The sequence below is a fragment of the Bos mutus genome, chromosome 1, assembly GCF_027580195.1.
Source record: "Bos mutus isolate GX-2022 chromosome 1, NWIPB_WYAK_1.1, whole genome shotgun sequence".
Taxonomy (NCBI): domain Eukaryota; kingdom Metazoa; phylum Chordata; class Mammalia; order Artiodactyla; family Bovidae; genus Bos; species Bos mutus.
The window spans coordinates 146445365-146465670 of record NC_091617.1 but is presented as its reverse complement, the minus strand read 5'-3'; the positions used below and the strand labels follow the sequence as shown (position 1 = coordinate 146465670).

The window sequence follows — 20306 nt, the reverse complement described above, 5'->3', positions numbered from 1 at the left end:
CGGAAGATAAAACATGAAGGGGAAAAGGAAAGGGTACAGTCTATTTCCTTCTTTGAAAAAGAAGAAAAGGAGATGTTGAAAAATGCAAAAAAAAAAAAAAAATCATGTATACACAACAGCTATCAACTTCCTCACACTAGCAAGGATTATCCCAGGCGCCCTCAGTGGGTAAGACAAGCAACCTGCCTGCGGGGGCTTAGACCTCAGTGTGGAGACTGGGGAGAGAGATGATACATATGTATATGGCTTCAGTGAGAAATGAATGCTACGGGAATACAACAACGGGGAGCAATCAGGTAGAGGGATCAAAGGAGGTGAAGACAAAACAGAGACGGAGAGAGGCTTGTGTGAACGCACAGATGGACAATGGGCACAGAAAAAGATGTGAAATGCAAATCAAAACTACAATGAGATATCATCTCACACTGGTCAGAATGGCCATTATCAAAAAAGTCTACAAACCAAACATGCTGAAGAGGGTGTGGGGCAACGGAGCCCCCACACATTGTGGGTGGGGATGCACACTGGTGCCACCACCGAGGAAAACAGTACGGAGGTTCCTCAAAAAACTAAAAGCAGAGCTCCCACACGGCCCAGCAACCCCGCTGCTGGGCGTCGCACAGACACATGTACCCTGTGTGCACAGAAGCACGACTTACAGCGGCTACGGCTCGGACACAACTCAAATGCCCAGCGACAGATGGATGGGTAAAGATGTGGTCCATGGATACTGAGGATGCTATCCAGTCATACCAAGAAGCAAATAATTGCCATTTGTGGCAACATGATGGACCTAGAGATTATCATACTAAGCGAAGTAAGTCAGAGAAAGACAGATTCTGAATGACATCACTTGGATGTGGCCTCTAGAATACAACGCGGTGGTGGCGGTGGAGGCGCTCAGTCGTGTCCGACTCTTGCGACCCCGTGGACTGCAGCCCGTCAGGCTCTTCTGTGGGATTTTCCAGGCAAGGATACTGGAGTGGGTTGCCATTTCCTTCTCCAGGAAATATGACATAAATGAACGTATTTACAAAACAGAACAGACTCACAGACAGAGAGAGCAGATCTGTGTTTGCCAAGGTGGGGCGGGGGCGGGTGGGAGGCGTGGACTGTGAGTTTGCGATGAGCAGATGCAAACTCATCTACAGGATGACAGACAGCAAGGTCCTGGTGTGCAGCACAGGGAGCCGTATTCAACATCCTGTGATAAACCACAGTGGAAAAGAACAGAAGAAGGATGCATGTATGCATGACTGAGTAGCTCTGCTGGACAGAGAAATGACCGCAACACTGTAAATCAACCATACCTCAATACGGTTTTAAAGAGAGAAAGAGGCTTGTGTGAGATGATGATCGTGCTGAAGCCACAGAGAAAGACGGAGGTGGGAGGGGAACAGGGAAGGCCCTGGCAAGCTCCAGTGGGAGGAAGGAGGGAGGGGCAGGGGAGAGGAGCAGACTGCTGAGCCTTTGGGAGTTTCAGTGGGAGTGCGGTATGCTCTGCTGTAAACCGAGAATTAGGTCCTGTGAAAACTCACCTGGGGGCCAGGGTGGTGCACAGCGGGTGTGGGGTGGAGCCCAGGGGCCAGAGGGGACTCCAGCTAGGAAGAGTCTGCATGAAGAAAGGACCTCACACACACTTTAAAGAGCATATCCAGCCTCCATGCTTGACACGAGAGGAAGGAAACACAGGTGGCTAGACGGTAAGACTCCTGAGGGCAGGGATTTTTCTCCGGTTTGTCCACTCTCTGCAAGGCAGTCTGGCACCAGAAAAATGTGTGAAACTAAATGAACAAAAGTGACTATAGGGAATGAACCTTTTATCTGTGAAAGAAAAATCAGATGGACAAACAGAAAACCGCTTCAGGCCTTCCCCGGTGGTCCAGTGGTTAAGAATCTGCCTTGCAGCGCAAGAGACGCTGGTTTGATCCCTGGTCTGGGAAGATCCCACATGCCACAGAGCGACTAAGCCCAGGCGCCACAAGTACCGAGCCAGCGCTCTGGAGCCCGCCGGCCACAGCTTCTGACGCCTCCGAGCCCCGAGCCCGTGCTCTACAGCAGGAGAAGTGACTGCGACGGAAGCCTGAGCACTGCACCTACAGAGCAGCCCCACTCACTGTCGCCAGAGAGAGCCAGTGCCTGCCACGGAGACCCAGCATGGCAAAACCAGAGCTCCCGAGAGCCTCGCGGGCCGCAGAACTGCTCTCATAATCACAGAGCCCATCAGAGCAACGGGCAGACTTCAGACAAGGACACGGGATTTAAAAATACTGCAGGTTTAAATATAGCTGTCTTGTTATAAAATCCTTCTCATCCCTTGGACTATGAGTTTCAATGTGTCAGGAATTATGTCTTTTTTTTTTTTTTAACTCGAAGTAAGAGAAGAACATATCATGTAAGTATACTCCATCCGTGTATACTTAGGTTGCTGAACTTCTGAAGAAAAGCTAGCAACAGTCAAAATGCTTAAGGAAGAAAATTTGGACAACTTGCAGCATTTATCATGACTAACATTTCAGTCTTTCAGAGTAAACTTCGAAATTAAGTTCTAATTTGAGATGGTTCTGGTTTGACAAGTCAACTCTTGAGACATCTGAGTATGGTATTATGAAAGAACAAAACTTTATGCAAGTGTGAATTTCTTTTAAAAGTAGGATTTTAATGATTTTTTATTCCTACAGTGACCCTTAAAGTTTCTATGTATGTAATCACAAATGCACACATAAGATGCATTTATAAGCTTATTGTGCAGCTCTAAAGACAGTTGGGAAACCCAATTTTAATTTTGTTACTGAAATAATTTAAACATATATTATAGAACTGCCTCTTTTCAATCAACAGAAAGGATCTAGAAAGAGATTATACATGTAGGCACAATTTATTTTAGGTTTATTAGTGTTAGAAAAATGAAGTTGCCAAAATTCAATCTGTAACGCATACTCTGGTATTTATTTAATTTTTATGACCACTGACATCAACATACATCCTTTTCTCACACCTCAAAGAAAAACTCAGATAATTTATTTAATAGAGATTCATTACATGAATTAACCACTGATATGCTAAAAACTGGAAAATTATTTTCAGCAAATGCATAAAATTTCCTGACAATCTCCAAGAATATCTTAGTGACTTTGAACTTCCATCAGAGAAAGAGGACTTACCGGCTTTTATTCATGAGGTCTGCTCCTCGGGCTTTGTAATAATCCAAATTTGGATGGAATTGATAAGTCACTGGTCTTGGATTTCTCTATAAAAAAAAAGCAATAAGTTAAAATGTATAAAATTATATAATTTGTATATTAAGACAAAAAATGATGAAACAATTACTTTTATACTCTTAAAGAAAAAAATACATATAATAATCATGTTTAATAATTAATGTGCTTGGGTATTTTTTCCTTTGTTGAAGTTTTGCCCTAACTTATCTTTGTCTGATTAAACACTAAAATTACTTAATACATTTTACTCTAACCTGTCTCAGGTCACACTGATTTATTCCTTTCATTAGATTTCTTTTCAGTAATTTTGATCAGTTTCAACATGCCTTTCCAAAATACAATCAGATAAAATTACAACAAAACTGAGGTATTATGTAAGATGTAACACCAGTACAATCTACTCTTAGGGCTAGGAGACAACAACAGCCGTTAAGAAAGCTACATTTTGAAGAAGAGCAAAAACCAGTTTTTGACAACCAGGATGCTAGCCACGCCCACTAGATGGCACCCTGAGTCTTTCTTCTTCGAAAACCAATGTGTTGTTCTGGAATTCGGCAATTCTTTTCAAGTTAGCAGTTTCTATGTCATCTGTTCTTATACACGAGTGGAATAAGTGCCCAGGGAGTGGACATATTATCAGGGTACCACCACAGTACGAAAGCCAACTGACCAATGCGCATTTTTATAGAAGCAGCAATACACTGCACTTTCTGGCATTTAATATTATTTATAAACTTGCTGAGATATTCTTGAATCATTAGGTTGGGTGTGTCTATTTAAACAGGTTGCTGTTATTTAATGTGTCTCTAATTTGTAAGTATCAAGTTCCTCAGGCAAATAAAAATTAATCAAATATACTTCTATAAAAACACACTTTTATAAAAATGTAACACATTAATAGCATAACCTGAATATCATCATCTCTAAAAGGTTAAACTACATATTTTTCATTAAGAAGTTTTTTAAAACAAGTAAATGTGATCCAGTGTTTACCTAAACATGTAACTCAAATTAATAATTCAGACCTTGAAACAGCACGCCCTGTCCTTTGAGAGAACCAACTAGACACAGAAAGGCTGAATTTTATTTTAATAGAAAATTATCAACATGCTTTCATATCAGTCCTTGGAGACATAACCCCAAGGCACAGATATACTTTCATGTAGGCGGGGGACATAATTGCTAAGGTTAAACAGTTTGAAATTCATCAAGCTAACAAGCTGCGTCTTAAGGCCGTGATGGACCTTTTCTTTTTCTGCTGAAAAGAGAGTATTTACACAGCTCAACCCTTTCATATCTCTTCCAAGTCAGCCCTAATCATCTGACAAAAATGACAATCCCTTGATTTAGCTCCAGCTACTACTCCACTGGTTTGGTATTCAACACAGTTCTACAATAATCAAATCTGAATTGCCTTGATGAAGATAACTGATGCTTCCATGACTACCATACTATTAAGTCTCACAGTGCAACTTCTCGCTCTCTAGGAATTACATAGGTTTCCTCGTGGTAGCTGATGACAACCTGGACCCAAGCATAATGGGAAAACGAAACAGAGGTCAAAACCACTGGCAGATTGACAGTGCTTTCATGATTTATTTTTAAAATTAACTTTCCTAAGACTATCACTCATGACCAATTTTGCTCCTTATTCTCAGTACTTGGAAACATTTTGTTTTTGCTACTATAAAAGGCTTTTCTTCTCTGACTTTCAACAAATTAATAAAGGATTCTGTTACTTTTTGCTAGAAAACAATGAAAGAAGGGGAGGCACTGTGCAGTTTCTTGAAATATCTTTATAAAGAAATGACAAGCAATTCAAGACATGAAGTGCTGATCTACCTAAGCACTTAAAGCCATTATTAGGAATAATGGTCTAACTTGAACATATGAATGAGGCTCAAGTATTGCTTTCACTAAGGTCTATTTAAATTCCTAGGAGACTCACTAGTATCAATTGGAGAGGCAGCTTAAAGTGACACAGCACAGGGATAGAAAAAAAAAAAAAAAATGAAAAGATGATGTTGAAAAACAGTATTTGAAATGGAAGAAAATAAAATTAGAGGTTACAGTTGAAAGTTATTCAACAGGATTTTCTCTCTGCTGTTACTAAAATATAAGTAGGCACACACACGGATGTCCTAGACCAGCACAGTCCCACAGAAGCATAATGCGGGTCACAAATGCAAGCTTCATATGTAATGTAAAGTTTCTAGCAAGCCACATAAAAAAAAAAAAAAACAGAGTGAAATGACATATAATAGTATTCTGTTTCATTTGACTTATCTAAAATGTTGACACTAAAAACATGTAATCAGTATAAAAACAGAGACATTTTACGTGCTTTCTTTTGTGTGAAGTGTTTGAAACCCAGCGTATATTTCAGATGGCACACCTGAGTTTGGACCAGCCACACCTGAAGGGCTCAATGGCCACAAAGACTGCAGCCTCTGTAATGAACAGAATGGAACCAAACGTCTGATATGTAAGGAAGGCAACGTGTGGCTACAGAAATCACATATATAGACACATATTTATAAAAGGCACATACTTTTATACAGTAAGATGCAGTACTGACAGTTCTTTAATTCACCTATAATTTTTCTCTTTCAACACATTATTGACTGAAAGATTTTTGCAGAAAGGAATACCTGTGGCTGGCGATTTGTTAAGTGAATCTCGAAATGTCTCAGGTCAATAATGTTTGGGTAACAAAAGACGTATTAATATGTCTCTGGTCAATAATGAATTAATTCAGTTCCTTTTGTCTCTTCTGAATATGGTTTCTACAAAGTTAAGAAATTTTAGAGCAGTATCTTCTCACTCAACTATGTACCAACATAAGAGGTGGGATAAGATTACATGAGCAGAAGTCTAACCTTATGCAGTGGAATCATTTTAAAAGTAAGAAGACGTGTGTCTCTCTTGTTTCAAAGAATTTTTTTCCAAACTGAATTTAATAGAAATATAACAGCTTTTAATTCTTACTTTTATAGATCTGGAATTTCCTCTAACATTTAAGAGCCACTGGAATTCTACACACATAAAACTCTTCATGTAAGAAAGACCAGGCCCCACGACAGGTGTGAGATCTCATTGCTCAGGACACAAGATGGCGACAACTTTAACCTGGTATGTCTTTGGCAAAGGATTGGGACAATGAGCAATTATTTTAAACCCATTTCAGACTGTCAAGATTTCAAGTATTATAAGCTTTTCCAAGCCAGTGTACATTAACAAAACAAAACAACAACAACAAAAACACCCCACCACTCTTGGGGGGGACTTTTTGTCAGAAGGAAAAATGGTAACCCTAACTTATATTGTCTGTGTACAGAGACACACCAATTACGTTTCATGACCTGAGAGGTCGGCGTAACTACGCGTGCAAATGCAGAAGTCACAGACTGAACTCACCCTGGGCTTACTGGGCCTTTCCTGGACCAACCTGGACGGACTTGAAATAAATCTTCCACAAGATGGCAGCTAATTAACTTCGTAAGTGCCATCCCCTCCTCTGTTAACAAGCTCCTGGAGCTCTTCTGAAGGCTTCTCTTCAGCATCGTGAAAGTGAAGTCGCTCAGTCGTGTCCGACTCTTTGCGACCCCGTGGACTGCAGCCCACCAGGCTCCTCTGTCCCTGGGATTCTCCAGGCAAGAACACTGGAGTGGGTTGCCATTTCCTTCTCCGAATGGTAGTATACGAATACTGAACTGCTAACCTGCACTAAGTACAACTAACCACAAGAAGCACACTTAACCACAAGAAGAAATGTGACAATTTTCTGAGCCTGGTGAAATCAAACTCACCCACAAAGGTCACGACAGACAGAACATTCTAGCTTGACCCCTAACTCTGGTCCCTCACCTGCGGTTGACAATCTCATTTTGCACCGTTAACGGGAACTCCAGAAGGAAGAGTCCGAGGGACTCATCCCGCTTGAACAACGCAGTGCCTTCCAAAGGCCTGGCGCTGACAACACATGGAGAACTGAGCAGAGCAGAGGCGGCCCAGGCCCAGTGACCCCGGCTGTGATGAACGCACCAGCAGGGAGTGAAGAAGGCTCAAGTTCTACGTGAAACACACAGAGACTGCGCAGACCCGGCGTCTGCGTGAGGGGCTCAGGCTGCTTGGTGGCGGAGGCGAGGGGTCGCGGGTCAGGGAGGTTCGAGTCCACTCCACCCACGCCTGCCTGTGGAGGACTCACACCCCCTGTGCTGATTTCCTCATCTGCAAAACTGCGGAAAGGGTTAAACGGGGCACCGGACATAACGTGCGGCACAGTGGTGGGCACTTCGGAAAAGCTCCAGAAAATGGAAGCTAGAATTCCCTTCTGATACCACTGAACGCTGATGAGCAGAATGTTGATAGCAGATCTGATAGTTTGATGACTTAAAATCCACGATGGCCAACTGGTAGAGAAAGCAGTGTTCCATCCTTCTGATACCCATACAGAAACTTAGGGCAGGGTTTACCAAACGTTCCATTTGTTTTAGAAAAGTAACACATATTTAGGAACATATATTGTACACATTGGGCCTCATATGTGTGGAGAAAATCTGTCTTACAAATCAGGAGTGTGTATACACATACCAGTTTTTAAAAACTGTAAACCACATTCTATTAAAGCACAGTTGTTTGCCAGCTAATGAGGTTAAAAAAATTAAACGGATTTCCTACAATACGTCCAAATTATTATTGGTTACAGTTTTTACATTAAATTAAACTGATAAAGTTCCTGTACCACTTGTCTAATAGAAAAGGTTGATTTATATTTACAATGTAAATACAATGTCTGTTTGGCATGAAGAAAATGCTTGACAAATGAAGAATTACTTAGTTTTCTTTTCCTTGATATCTTGCTACCAACTCTTAATTTTTAGCATGCCAGATTAGAAAAGGGGAAAAATAAGGCTCAGAAGGAGAAACAGCACTGTAAAAATATGTCGAGCGTTTCTCTTTGATGAAAAATGAGACTCTTATTTTAGTGAATATGTTATTGCCTCAATGCTGGGGGAAAAGCAACCGTCATTAGAAAAACGAATTGCTCAGCTGTTCATAAGCAAAAAGCTCTGGGGGAATTTCTCAGGACCCCAAAGGCAAAGCATTGCAGGGTTATGCTAACATATGTTGCAGGTGTTTTAGGGGAGACAGGTGGGCAAAGCTCAGCCCTGGAAGAGGAGTCAGTTTAACACGCTGGAGCTGAAGCGAGGCAGCCTGCACGCGTGCGAGTGCGAGGGCCGCCGTGGCGCCAGTGAACTGGCGCTGCAAAAGCCCTAGAATAACGTTCTGGTTAGTGCCAAGCACGCAGGGCTCCCTCTTGTAGTTTTATACAAAACAAACACTGCCAGTTACTGTTTCTTTTTTTTTCCAACTAAAGGTATTTTAAACCTGGAACAAAGAACGGCCTGAAATAGCGATAATTACCCCAAAAAGATAAGGATGAAGTATTGTTGCCTTTATTTAAACAAATATTCCTAAGGAGACAGTTTGTTGTGATATCCCCTCTTCGGTTCGCTAGGCAACATTAGATTTATCATAATTCTCCTAAAGCCTAAGATATTTCTATATTAAAATGCTAATTTTGTCTTTTCTTTTGCCTGTAATTAAAGCTGGGGAGATTTGTGATCTGATATTCACTGATTGCTAGAGGGTCCACGAAGGTCTCAGCATTTCTGCTGCTAATCGCCACACACGGCCCTCTTCATCACAACCAGAGTAACACAGAGGGTCACAAAGGCAGACGTTACAGTCCTAAGTGCTCACAGAATTCCCTTAAGATAGATAAACAAATAATAAGTGGTCTTATGTAGATATTGCTATCAAATCTAGACTTGTGTTTTATTTCCTTCATCATTTACCCAAGAGTCGGTTTTCTTTTCGTATTACTCGCTACTGAGACAATACTGACCTTACTGCATATGCACTTACGTATAATAGTATATCAGCCATACCTACCTTATCTAAACCATTTTTCCTTTTTTTGAACAACCCATACCGTGAATTAAACGCCAAATGCTTATAAGTTCACAAAACACTGGATTCCCAAAAGTAAAATCTAGTTTGATTTTTTTTATAATATTCAAAAATCTAAAATGTGGATACAACACATACGTCAAGTTAACACAGATTTTTTTTTTTTTTTTTAAAAGAAAACACACCTTCTCAATAGGGTTGTAAATCAGAATTTCATCTCAGGATCAGAATTAAAATGACCCCTGGCTTGTATACTAACAGTTCCTATGTCTTTTGATAAGAAATATATATTGCAGATATTAGGTATTAAGAATCTTTGGGCAATTGACAGAAAAATTTAGGTACTTTCAATCTATGCATCTACAGATTAAAACAAAAACAATGTTAAGGCCTTAAAAATAAAAAGGAAGCAAAACCGTGAACTGGTGAGGACACAGACAAAAGCTCTGAGGCCGTGCCAGCCTCTGTGATGCGCTGGATGAGCCCGTTCCCTGAGGTCACAGCCACACGCCCAGCGCAGCAAGCCCAGACCTCAGATGCACAGGGGCGCCGAGACCACCCGAGCGCTATGCTCCACAGTAGCCTCCGACAGCCAACAGACCCAAGACAAATACCGTCTTTTCCTTCTTCCAATGCATTTACAGTTTGAATTTAGCATGGAGACCAAGGCCAGATTCGGAGAAGGCGATGGCACCCCACTCCAGTACTCTTGCCTGGAAAATCCCATGGATGGAGGAGTCTGGTGGGCTATAGTCCATGGGGTCGCTAAGAGTCAGACATGACTGAGCGACTTCACTTTCACTTTTCACTTTCACGCAATGGAGAAGGAAATGGCAACCCACTCCAGTGTTCTTGCCTGGAGAATCCCAGGGACAGAGGAGCCTGGTGGGCTGCCGTCTATGGGGTCGCACAGAGTCGGGCACGACTGAAGCGACTTAGCAGCAGCAGCAGCAGCACAAGACCAGATTAACATACCCCCCAATATAAATACATAAATAACTATGGAAAGAGGTTCACATTTACCCATTTTCTTTGTGACTGACACTGGACCTCAAGATCCTCCAGTTGGTGAGCTCAGTTCTGAACTCTTCACCTTTTTCCTTCCCTGACTGTGAGCAGAGTAGGGCAGGAGCATGACTTCACTGGTTCAGACACATGGAACCCCATTTATCTTTTCCAGATAGTGAAGGTTCCCAACAGAAACGGAAAGAGGAAATATTAAAAAAAAAAACCCTAAATATTCCAATTTGGGAAAGAGACTTTAAGGAACTAAAATCTCGGATATAAAAATTGCCCTCGTAAGTTTTTATTTTTAGAAGTGCTAAAATAAGTTTAAACAAATTATCATCAAAACGAAGCAATTTACAAATGGTTTTAGGAGTTCTGAATCCTCAAGAGTAAGTCTATGTGACCCCATAGGACTGAGAACCCAGATTTGAGAAATCTGACCCCACCTGCCTTCCCTTTCCTGCCCGCTATCTTCACCGCCATGGAAACCAAAGCTGAGCTGCCACACACGGAGGCCTGGCAGGAGAAAGCCTTGCACAGCACGCTTCTCATGCAATTTTGGGAGTCACTTCAATGAAAAAACATCCTGCAATTAAAAATCTCATTATATAAATACACTCTTACTATGGTCATTCACTTACACTCTTTTTTTCTGATACTTTCTAGGATAACAACGAAGTATATATATTGAATTTTGAAACGTCCAAGTAAAGAACTCAGAAACCAAACATAACTTACAGATTAGAGTTTATTTTCCTGAGTGAGGCCAATCTCAACTTGAGAAAGTATGTCAAATTAAACCCAGAAACACCAAGAAAAGGCCCTACAGATGGACTCTTCTTGCCCTCTTGATTTGTTTTATTCTAGATTTCATTGTCACTATAAAAACACTGACATCAGGTGTTAATTTCTTTAAAGAGTGGAAAATGTCATAGAAGTAGTCCCTCTTTAATCAGCACATTTGATACAGCCCAGCAGGAAAAGCAAAGGCCCCTGAGGCAGCCGCTCAAGTAGTATCTCTGCTGCGTGGCTGCTGTGCAGTCGCCAAGTCGTGTCTGCCTATCTGATCCCATGGACGGCAGCATGGGCTTCCCTGTCCCTCACCATCTCCCGGAGTTTTCCCAAGTTCATGCCCACTGAGTTGGTGATGCCATCCAACCGTCTCACCCTCTGCCCCCTCTTCTCCTCTGTCTTCAGGCTTTCCCAACATCAGGGTCTTTTCCAGGGAGGAGGCTGTTTGCTTCAGCCTGTCCATGCCAGGGGCTCTTGATCACTTTGAGCCATGAACTACTCTGCCTTCTGGTGAAGACTTTGGTCCCCTTTTCAGAATAATGTTTTTAAATACATAAGAGAATACATAGGATTATAAAGGAAAAACAATTATACTGAAATACAGTAACTGAAATGTGGAACAAATTTGTAACACGGCATGTGCGTACACTGTCATGTCTGACTCTCTGCGACCCCATGGACTGTAGCCCACCAGGCTCCTGTCCTGGGAATTTCCAAGCAAGAATACAGGAGGCGGGGTTGCCATTTCCTACTTCAGGGGATCTTCCTGACCCAGGGATCGAACCCGTGCCTCCTGTGCCTACTTACTGCACCACTAGTACCATCTGAGAAGCCCCTGTGATATTCTAAAATGTGCTTTTAAATTATTAAATAAGATATACATCTAATTTGATCATGGCTATAAAAGCAGTGATGAATACAAATGGTATTTTTACCAATATTTTAAAAAAGGAATTGTTTGCAGAAATCAACAAAGATGATCTTAAAATTCATATGGAAATGCAAGTGACTCAGGTTGGCTGATTTCAAAACACACCACAAAGTTACAATAATCAGGATAGTAAGGCACTAGCATTAAGGGCAGACCTATAGATCGACGGAACACAACTGAGAGTCCAGAAATAAACCCTCACGCCTATGGTTAATTAGTTTTTGACAAAGAGGCAAGACAATTCAATGGAGCAAAGAACAAGCTTTTCCAACAAACACAACTAATGCCCAAATGGAAAAGAATGAATCTGAATCCCTGTCTCACACCACAGAACATCACCTCAAAGTGGATCACAGACCTAAATGCAACAGTTAAAACTATCAAACTTTTAGAATGAAACACAGGAGTAAATGTGTTTGTGATCTTGGGTTAGGAAATGATTTCCTAGAAATGACAACAAAAGTGTAAGTGATAAAAGACAATGTTGATAAGTTAGGCTTCATCAAACTTAAAACTGTTTGTGCTTCAAAGGACACCGTTAAGAAAGGGAAAAGATGATTTACAGATGAGACAAAATACTTGCAAACCATGTCATATGAGAATCTTGTATCTAGAATATATTAACAACTCTCACAACTCTTAATAAAATGACAACCTGATTAAACATGGACAAACATGGACAAACAAAAAGGACATGAAAAGATGCTCAGCATAATTAGTTGTCAAGGAAATGCAAACCAAAACCACAATAAGATACCACTTCACACCCCTTCAAATGGCTATAATAAAAAAGACAGGTATAACAACTGCTGGTAAGTATGCTGAGAAATGTGAACCCTCCTTCATACATTGTTGATGGGAATGTAAAATGGTGTAGCCACTTTGCAAAACAGCTTTTGACAATTCCTCAAAATGTTGGATGTAGAGTAAGTAACCATATGACCCAGCAATTCTACTTCAGGAGAGATTAAAAAACAAACAAACAAAAAAAAAAACCCTTGCATGGGAAATGTGCATAGCAGCATTATTTATAATAGCTACAGAGTGGAAACAATCCAAATGTCTACCAAGTGACTAATGGATAAACAAAATGTGGTATATCCATAACGGAATATTAACTGGCAATAAAAACAAAGTATCACTACATGCTCCAACATAGACAGACCCCAAAAACTAGGCTAATTAAGGAAGCCAGCCCCCACCCCCGCCAAACACTGCGTGATTCCGTGTACACAGAACATCTAGAACAGGCAAGTCCACAGGGGCGGGAATCAGACAAGTGGCTGCCTAGGGTGGGGTGGAGAGAGTTTTAAGTGGAGGCAGAAAACTAGGGTGTGACTGATAAGGGTTTTTTAGGGAATTATGACCATGTTCTAAGGCTACAGAACTCTGTAAATATAGTAAAAATCATTGACCTGTATGCTTTAAATGAGTGCATTTTTATTGTATGTAAACTACATCTTAATCAACCTGTTAAAAACAAAAAATATGATATGCACTGGTAAATGAATACACAAATACACACACACACACACACACATTTTTTCCTGGAAGGAGAAATGGATGGATGCATATGAAGGGGGACTGGGTAGAGACTTTTATTTTCTTCTGAACTGAGTATATAGTTGATTTATGGGCTGCCCTGATTGCTCAGCCAGTAAAGAATCTACCTGCAACGCAGGAGACTCAGGTTTGACTCCTGGGTCGGGAAGATCCCCTGCCGAAGGGAATGGCAACCTACTCCAGTATTTTTGCCTGCAGAAATCCATGGACAGAGGAGGCTGTCGGGTACAGTCCATGGGGTCGCAAAGAGTAGGACACGACTGAGCGACTAACACGCCCAGCTGATTTACTACATTCTGTTAGTCTCAGGTGGACGGCAAAGCAATGCAGTTACACACATACACGTGTGCGTACATACACACATGTGTGTTCTTTTTCAGGTTCTTTTCCATTATAGGCTATGATAAGATAGTGAATACAGCTGACTATCTTTGCGGTTTATCTATTCTACATATAACAGTGTGTATCTGTTAATCTCAAACTCCAAGTTTATCCCTCTCCCTCCCAAAGACTTTTGTTTTTGTTGTTGTTGTTCAGCTGCTCACTCATGTCTGACACTTTGCGACCCCATGGACTGCAGCCCGCCAGGCTTCCCTGTCCTTCACAGTGTCCTGGAATTTGCTGGAACACATGTCCACTGAGTCGGTCATGCCATTCAACCTTGTCATCCTCTTCTCCTCCTGCCTTCTATCTTTTCAAGCATCAGGGTCTTTTCCAACGAGTCGGCTCTTCACATCAGGTGGCCCAGTACTGGAGCTTCAGCATCAGTCCTTCCAATGAATACTCAGGTTGATTTCCTTTAGGATTGACTGGTTTGACTCCCTGAAGCCCAAGGGACTCTCTTCTCCAGCCACACAAGGCATCAGTTCTTCGGTGCACTGTTTTCTTTATGGTCCAACTCTCACATCTGTGCTAAGTCACTTCAGTCGTGTCCAACTCTTTGCAACCCTATGGACTACAGCCCGCCAGGCTCCTCCCTCCATGGGATTCTCCAGGCAAGAATACTGGACTGGGTTGCCATGCCCTCCTCCAGGGGATCTTCCCAACCCAGGGATCGAACCTGTGACTCTCAAGTCTCCTGCACTGGTGGGTGGAGTCTTACCACCAGCACTGCCTGGGAAGCCCACCTCTCACATCAGCTGGGCGTATGGCGATGCCAATACAACACTGTAACGCAATCAGCCTCCAAGTAAAATAAACAAATGTATATTAAAAAAACCATGGCTTTGACTACATGAAACTTCTTCAGCAAAGTGATGTCTCTGCTTTTTAATATGCTGACTAGGTTTGTCATAGCTTTCCTTCCAAGGAGCGAGCGTCTTTTAATTTCATGGCTGCAGTCACCAACCATCTGCAGTGATTTTGGAGCCCAAGAAAATAAAGTCTCTCACTGTTTCCATTGTTTCCCCATCTATTTGCCATGAAGTGATGGGACCAGATACCATGATCTTAGTTTTCTGAATGTTGACTTTTAAGCCAACTTTTTCACTCTCCTCTTTCGCTTTAATCACGAGGCTCTTTAATTCCTCTTCACTTTCTGCCATTAGGGCAGTGTCATCTGCCTACTTGAGGTTATTGATATTTTTCCCAGCAATCTTGATTCCAGCTTGTGCTTCATCCAGCCTGGCATTTTGCATAATGTACTCTGCACAGATGTTAAATAAGCACGGTGACAACATACAGCCTTGTTGTACTCCTTTCCCAATTTGGAACCAGTCTGTTGTTCCATGTCTGGTTCTAACTTTTGCTTCTTGATCTGCATACAGATTTCTCAGGAGGCAGGTCTAATATTCCCATTTCTTTAGGAATTTTCCACAGTTTATAGTGACTCACACAGTCAAAGGCTTCAGCACAGTCAATGACGCAGAAATTTTTGTGGGATTCTCTTGCTTTTTCCTGTGATCCAGTGGATGTTGGCTGGTTCCTCTGCCTTTTCTAAATTCAGCTTGGCCATCTGGAAGTTCTCGGCTGACACACTGTTGAAGCCTGATTTGGGGGATTTTGAGCGTTACCCTGCTAGCGCGTGAGTTTGTACTTCGCGCTTCTCTTACACTGCTGTCATTTTCATAGCATGCAGCGTGTCACCCCACCCCCATCTGACCACCAACGGGAGTTATCTCCACCATGAGCTTACTGGCAGGGATCAATTCTGATTTCTTATTTATACTGCTGCTGCTGCTGCTGCTAAGTCGCTTCAGTCGTGTCCGACTCTGTGCGACCCCACAGACGGCAGCCCACCAGGCTCCCCCATCCCTGGGATTCTCCAGGCAAGAACACCAGAGTGGGGTGCCATTGCTTTCACCAATGCATGAAAGTGAAAAGTGAAAGGGAAGTCGCTCAGTCGTGTCCGACTCTTCGCGACCCCATGAACTGCAGCCCACCAGGCTCCTCCGTCCATGGGACTTTGCAGGCAAGAGTACTGGAGTGGGTTGCCATTGCCTTCTCTATCTTATTTATACTACTTTGCACTAAACCAAAGTAAAGCTTAATTCTTTAGTTATGCTTTATATAAATAAGATAAAAATATTTTACATCCTTCTCAGCTTAGATTTTGTACTCTAAAATAATTACATCACCTAAGTCGTAGATTAAACAGACATGAAGGACAGCTCCTGATTCTGGCTGAACTTGCTACTCTTAGCAAAAGTCTGTCCAGACAGCATTATGCTGACTTTGTTTAGCCTACCTCTATGAGCTCATGCAGGACTCACTCTTTTCATAGAGGCCTTTGAAGATCTGGAAGGTGAGATGCCCTAAGGCTGACCTTTGAAGGTCATCCAGAAGCTTTAAATGGCACCAACTGCAAGATTTCACTACACACACACACACACACACACACACACACACACACACGCCCCAAAAGGGAATCTTACAGATCTGTCAGTAACTCTTTGCGATTTTGTGATCTCTGAAATATACTCTCAATTTCAATTATCTTGTCCGAATCTTTCAATACTCATCTCTCCACAAAACTCCTAAGCCTCAATTTCTGGCATTAATATTTCAAACCGCTTATTAGAACCCCAGGCTTCTCTGATAGCTCAGTTGGTAAAGAATCCACCTGCAATGCAGGAGACCTCAGTTCAATTCCTGGGTCAGGAAGATCTGCTGGAGAAGGGAGGCTACCCACTCCAGTATTCTTGGGCTTCCCTGGTGGCTCAGCTGGTAAAGAAGCTGCCCACAATGTGGGAGACCTGGGTTCCATCCCTGGGTTGGGAAGATCCCCTGGAGAAGGGAAAGGTTACCCACTCCAGTATTCTGGTCCGGAGAATTCCATGGACTGTATAGTCCATGGGGTCACAAAGAGTTGGGACGTGACTGAGCGACTTTCACTCTATCAGAACCCTAGACCTAGGACATAAAACATCTGGGCTGAGCAGGTTATATCATTCTGCCTCCCAGGATGCCTGTGGCAAGACCCCACAGCTCTATGACCAGGACCCTCACTGTGGTTCAGAACTGTCTTGATTTTTGCCTTGACTATATCAAGTCTCTGATCTTGTGCCCACTGATACACATAATACCACCTCAATGACCTTCGAAAAATAAAGGTCTGAGTTTTTTTTTTTTTTTACTTTCTTCTCTTAGTTCTGAATCAAGTCTCAATTGCCAAAGTTCCAATTTCTCAGCAAGACATCAAGGACCACCATGATCTCCATGATCCAGCCCTAAAATATATCTCATATTAGCTGAAAGTGAAAGTCATTCAGTCATGTCTGATTTTTTGCGACCCCATGGACTATACGGTTCATGGGATTCTCCAGGCCAGAATACTGGAGTGGGTAGCCTTTCCCTTCTCCAGGGGATCTTCCCAACCCAGGGATCAAACTCGGGTCTCCCGCATTGCAGGCAGATTCTTTACTAGGTGAGCCACATGGGAAGCCCAAGAATATCACCTACCAGGTACTTAATGTTTCACTTGCCATCATCTCTGAACATTCCGCAAATCTCCAGACTTGAGGTAAACTGTTTCCTTGGGTTAGGGTGTCTACGCATTATTCTTTGCTTCCCAGAATCCTTCTCATTCTTAGTCAAATACACCTCCTACGTGAAGCCTTTCGTAAACTCTGTTGTAAATCTCCATGTCCCCCTGCTGCCTCTATCCCATCAGCCTGCTGATTTTGAGTCTGTTCTGCATTTACTTCACCGTGCCCTGCAGGACGGTCACCTGTGTACACGTCTGCCTTCCACGCGGAGCGGAAGTTCTCCGAGGGCCGGGTCAGGACCAGGTCTCTCTTCATATCTTCTCTGCGTGGTACACGGTGTGTGCTCAGTGATCACCTATGAACTAGATGAGCTGGAGAGCTCATCAGAGCTCAGCTTTTACAGAAAGCGCTGCAGAGAAGGAGGGCGAGATCCGCCTGACCTGCACCTGTGCGTGACTAACGGCTCAGGGAGAAGCCGCCTAAGTCCTTCCCTCAGGGTGAGGCCAACGGTGCTGCCATCACAGGCCTCTGAGAAAGACGCTCCGGGAGGGCTCACTGGCAACTGAGGGCGATCTCATGCTGCTGGGAGTTCCTGCGGATGAACAAAGTCCCAACTCGCGAAGTCCACTGTCCTGATCCATGTCATGACCAAATTCAGGTCATCTTTCTTTCCAGGAAAACGGAAAGAAGCCCAGTGAGCAGTCCCAGGGGCAGCCTGTTCTCGCAGGGAGGCCCAGCTCAGTAAGCAGGGTGCACAGGGGTTGCCCAGGACGACGTGACTACCTGTTTGATGACTTACTTCACAAAGGAGCAGCTGGTTGAGTGGCTGCGGAGGGCACCTGCTTCATAAAGCAAAGCACAGGCAATATAATTAACTTTTCCTAACTGAGCTCAACTCCTTGTAGGCAGGAGGTTGTCTGCTTTGTTTGGTTTCTGTGGTTTTGATATTGTTTGCCTGAATCTTCATAGGAGTTTCATTAGGAAGGTGAGAATCTGGATGCCATTTTATAACCAAGAAGTGTGATTTCAGCTGGATGAGAAGGAAGGTTGTGAAGGTGCCCGTAGGAAAAGGGCAGCAATGGCAATCCCAGTAGAAGGAAGACCACACAGCTGTGGTGAAGACAGTGTGGAAAGATAAACATTCTTCTGGCTCCACCCGGCCAGCCACCCACCAATCGACAGATCCTCCTATGCAGATACTTCCTGTGTCAGGGGCTACGCTGGGTACCGGGAGGACAACGGGAACACAGCAGTCTCGATTCCACCCGAAGGGGCAAGAGGGTGGAATGATGAAATAATCACACACGTCGGTGTAAGACGGTGTCCGTGCCCAGCGCTTAGGAAAGGCAGTACAGGGTGCTAGGGAGGAGCCTAAGGGGACTTGCTTCATCAGGAGGGCTTCCCGGCGGCACTGGCAGTGGAACAGCAAACAGGAGGGGGAGGGGAGGGCTTGCGCGGAACGCGGACGCGCTGTGGAGAGGCTCACAGAGAAGCAGCGCAGCGGTGCGGAGTCGGTTCTCGCCAGCCATAGACTGGGGCTTCCTTTTCTGCGCGGCTCTGTTTAATGAGCAGTGACGCCCGGAACCTTCACAGCTTGCCTGTCTGTCCTTGTTCAGTCATAAAAGTCGTGTCCGACTCAGCGACCCCAGGGCAGCAGATGCCAGGCTTCCCTGTCCGTGACTATCTCCCGGAGTTTGCGCAAACTCATGTTATCTATATCTGTACACCTACATAAAAAGCAACTGATAATTTTATCTTTTAAAGGTTATTTACTTATTTATAGCCACACCACACAGCTTACAGGGTCTCAGTTCCGACCAGCCATCAGATCTTAGGCCCTGGAAGTGGAAGCGCCAAGTCCTAACCACCGGACAGCCAGGGAGTACAAAAATTAAAAAAAAGAACATCAACATGTAATGATACATTAAATTATTTAGGAAGCTTACTATGTAAATGGAAACAAAACTAAGAGGCTCAGGAACACTAAATTTAGGGGGAGAAAATCCACAGTTTTTAGACAGACCCTCAAATGGAATTCTGCCTGTTCGGCCTTGCTTCTTCCTCTTGAGAAAGCACACAGACCATCAGCCATCACTTACTGACGCCAGACCATCCATGCACTGTACAAGCACTATCTCACATTCACAGGACTTTCACAACAAGCTCAGCACCACTGTATAGGTAAAAAGACTGGTTAGAATGGTTTGTATTTTGGCCAAAGTCATGAAGACAGTAAGGCTGCGGTCAGGGACTAAATCTATTTCCATCTTCAAACCTCTTCTGCCTACGTATATCCACAGCTGCTGCCGTTTACATAAGAGCTCATCAAAGTATGAAGGACACTGTTAATTAACCCTTAGTTTTCTTTTTGGGTTAAATAATCATAAGAAACGCTGGGCTGGAGAAAGCACAAGCTGGAATCAAGACTGCCCGGAGAAATATTAATAACCTCAGATATGCAGATGACACCACCCTTATGGCAGAAAGTGAAGAAGAACTAAAGAGCCTCTTGATGAAAGTGAAAGAGCAGAGTGAAAAAGTTGGCTTAAGCTCAACATTCCGAAAACTAAGATCATGGCATCTGGTCCCATCACTTCATGGCAAATAGATGGGGAAACAGTGGCTGACTGTATTTTTATGGGCTCCAAAATCACTGCAGATGGTGACTGCAGCCATGAAATTAAAAGATGCTTACTCCTTGGAAGGCAAGTTATGACCAACCTAGACAGCATATTAAAAAGCAGAGACATTACTTTGCCAACAAAGGTCCATCTAGTCAAGGCTATGGTTTTCCCAGTGGTCATGTATGGATGTGAGAGTTGGACTATAAAGAAAGCTGAGTGCCGAAGAACTGATGCTTTTGAAATGTGGTGTTGGAGAAGACTCTTG

General features: G+C 43.1%; 1 protein-coding gene across 1 annotated transcript in view; it reads right to left on the bottom strand.

The window, feature by feature from the left end:
• The window catches only part of TBC1D5 (TBC1 domain family member 5), a 595923-nt gene that overhangs the window by 103444 nt on the left and 472173 nt on the right, over positions 1 to 20306 (bottom strand). Inside the window, exon 17 of the mRNA XM_070377101.1 lies at positions 3165 to 3250. Coding sequence (XP_070233202.1) covers positions 3165 to 3250 — 86 coding nt within the window. The remainder of the gene's footprint in view (positions 1 to 3164; positions 3251 to 20306) is intronic.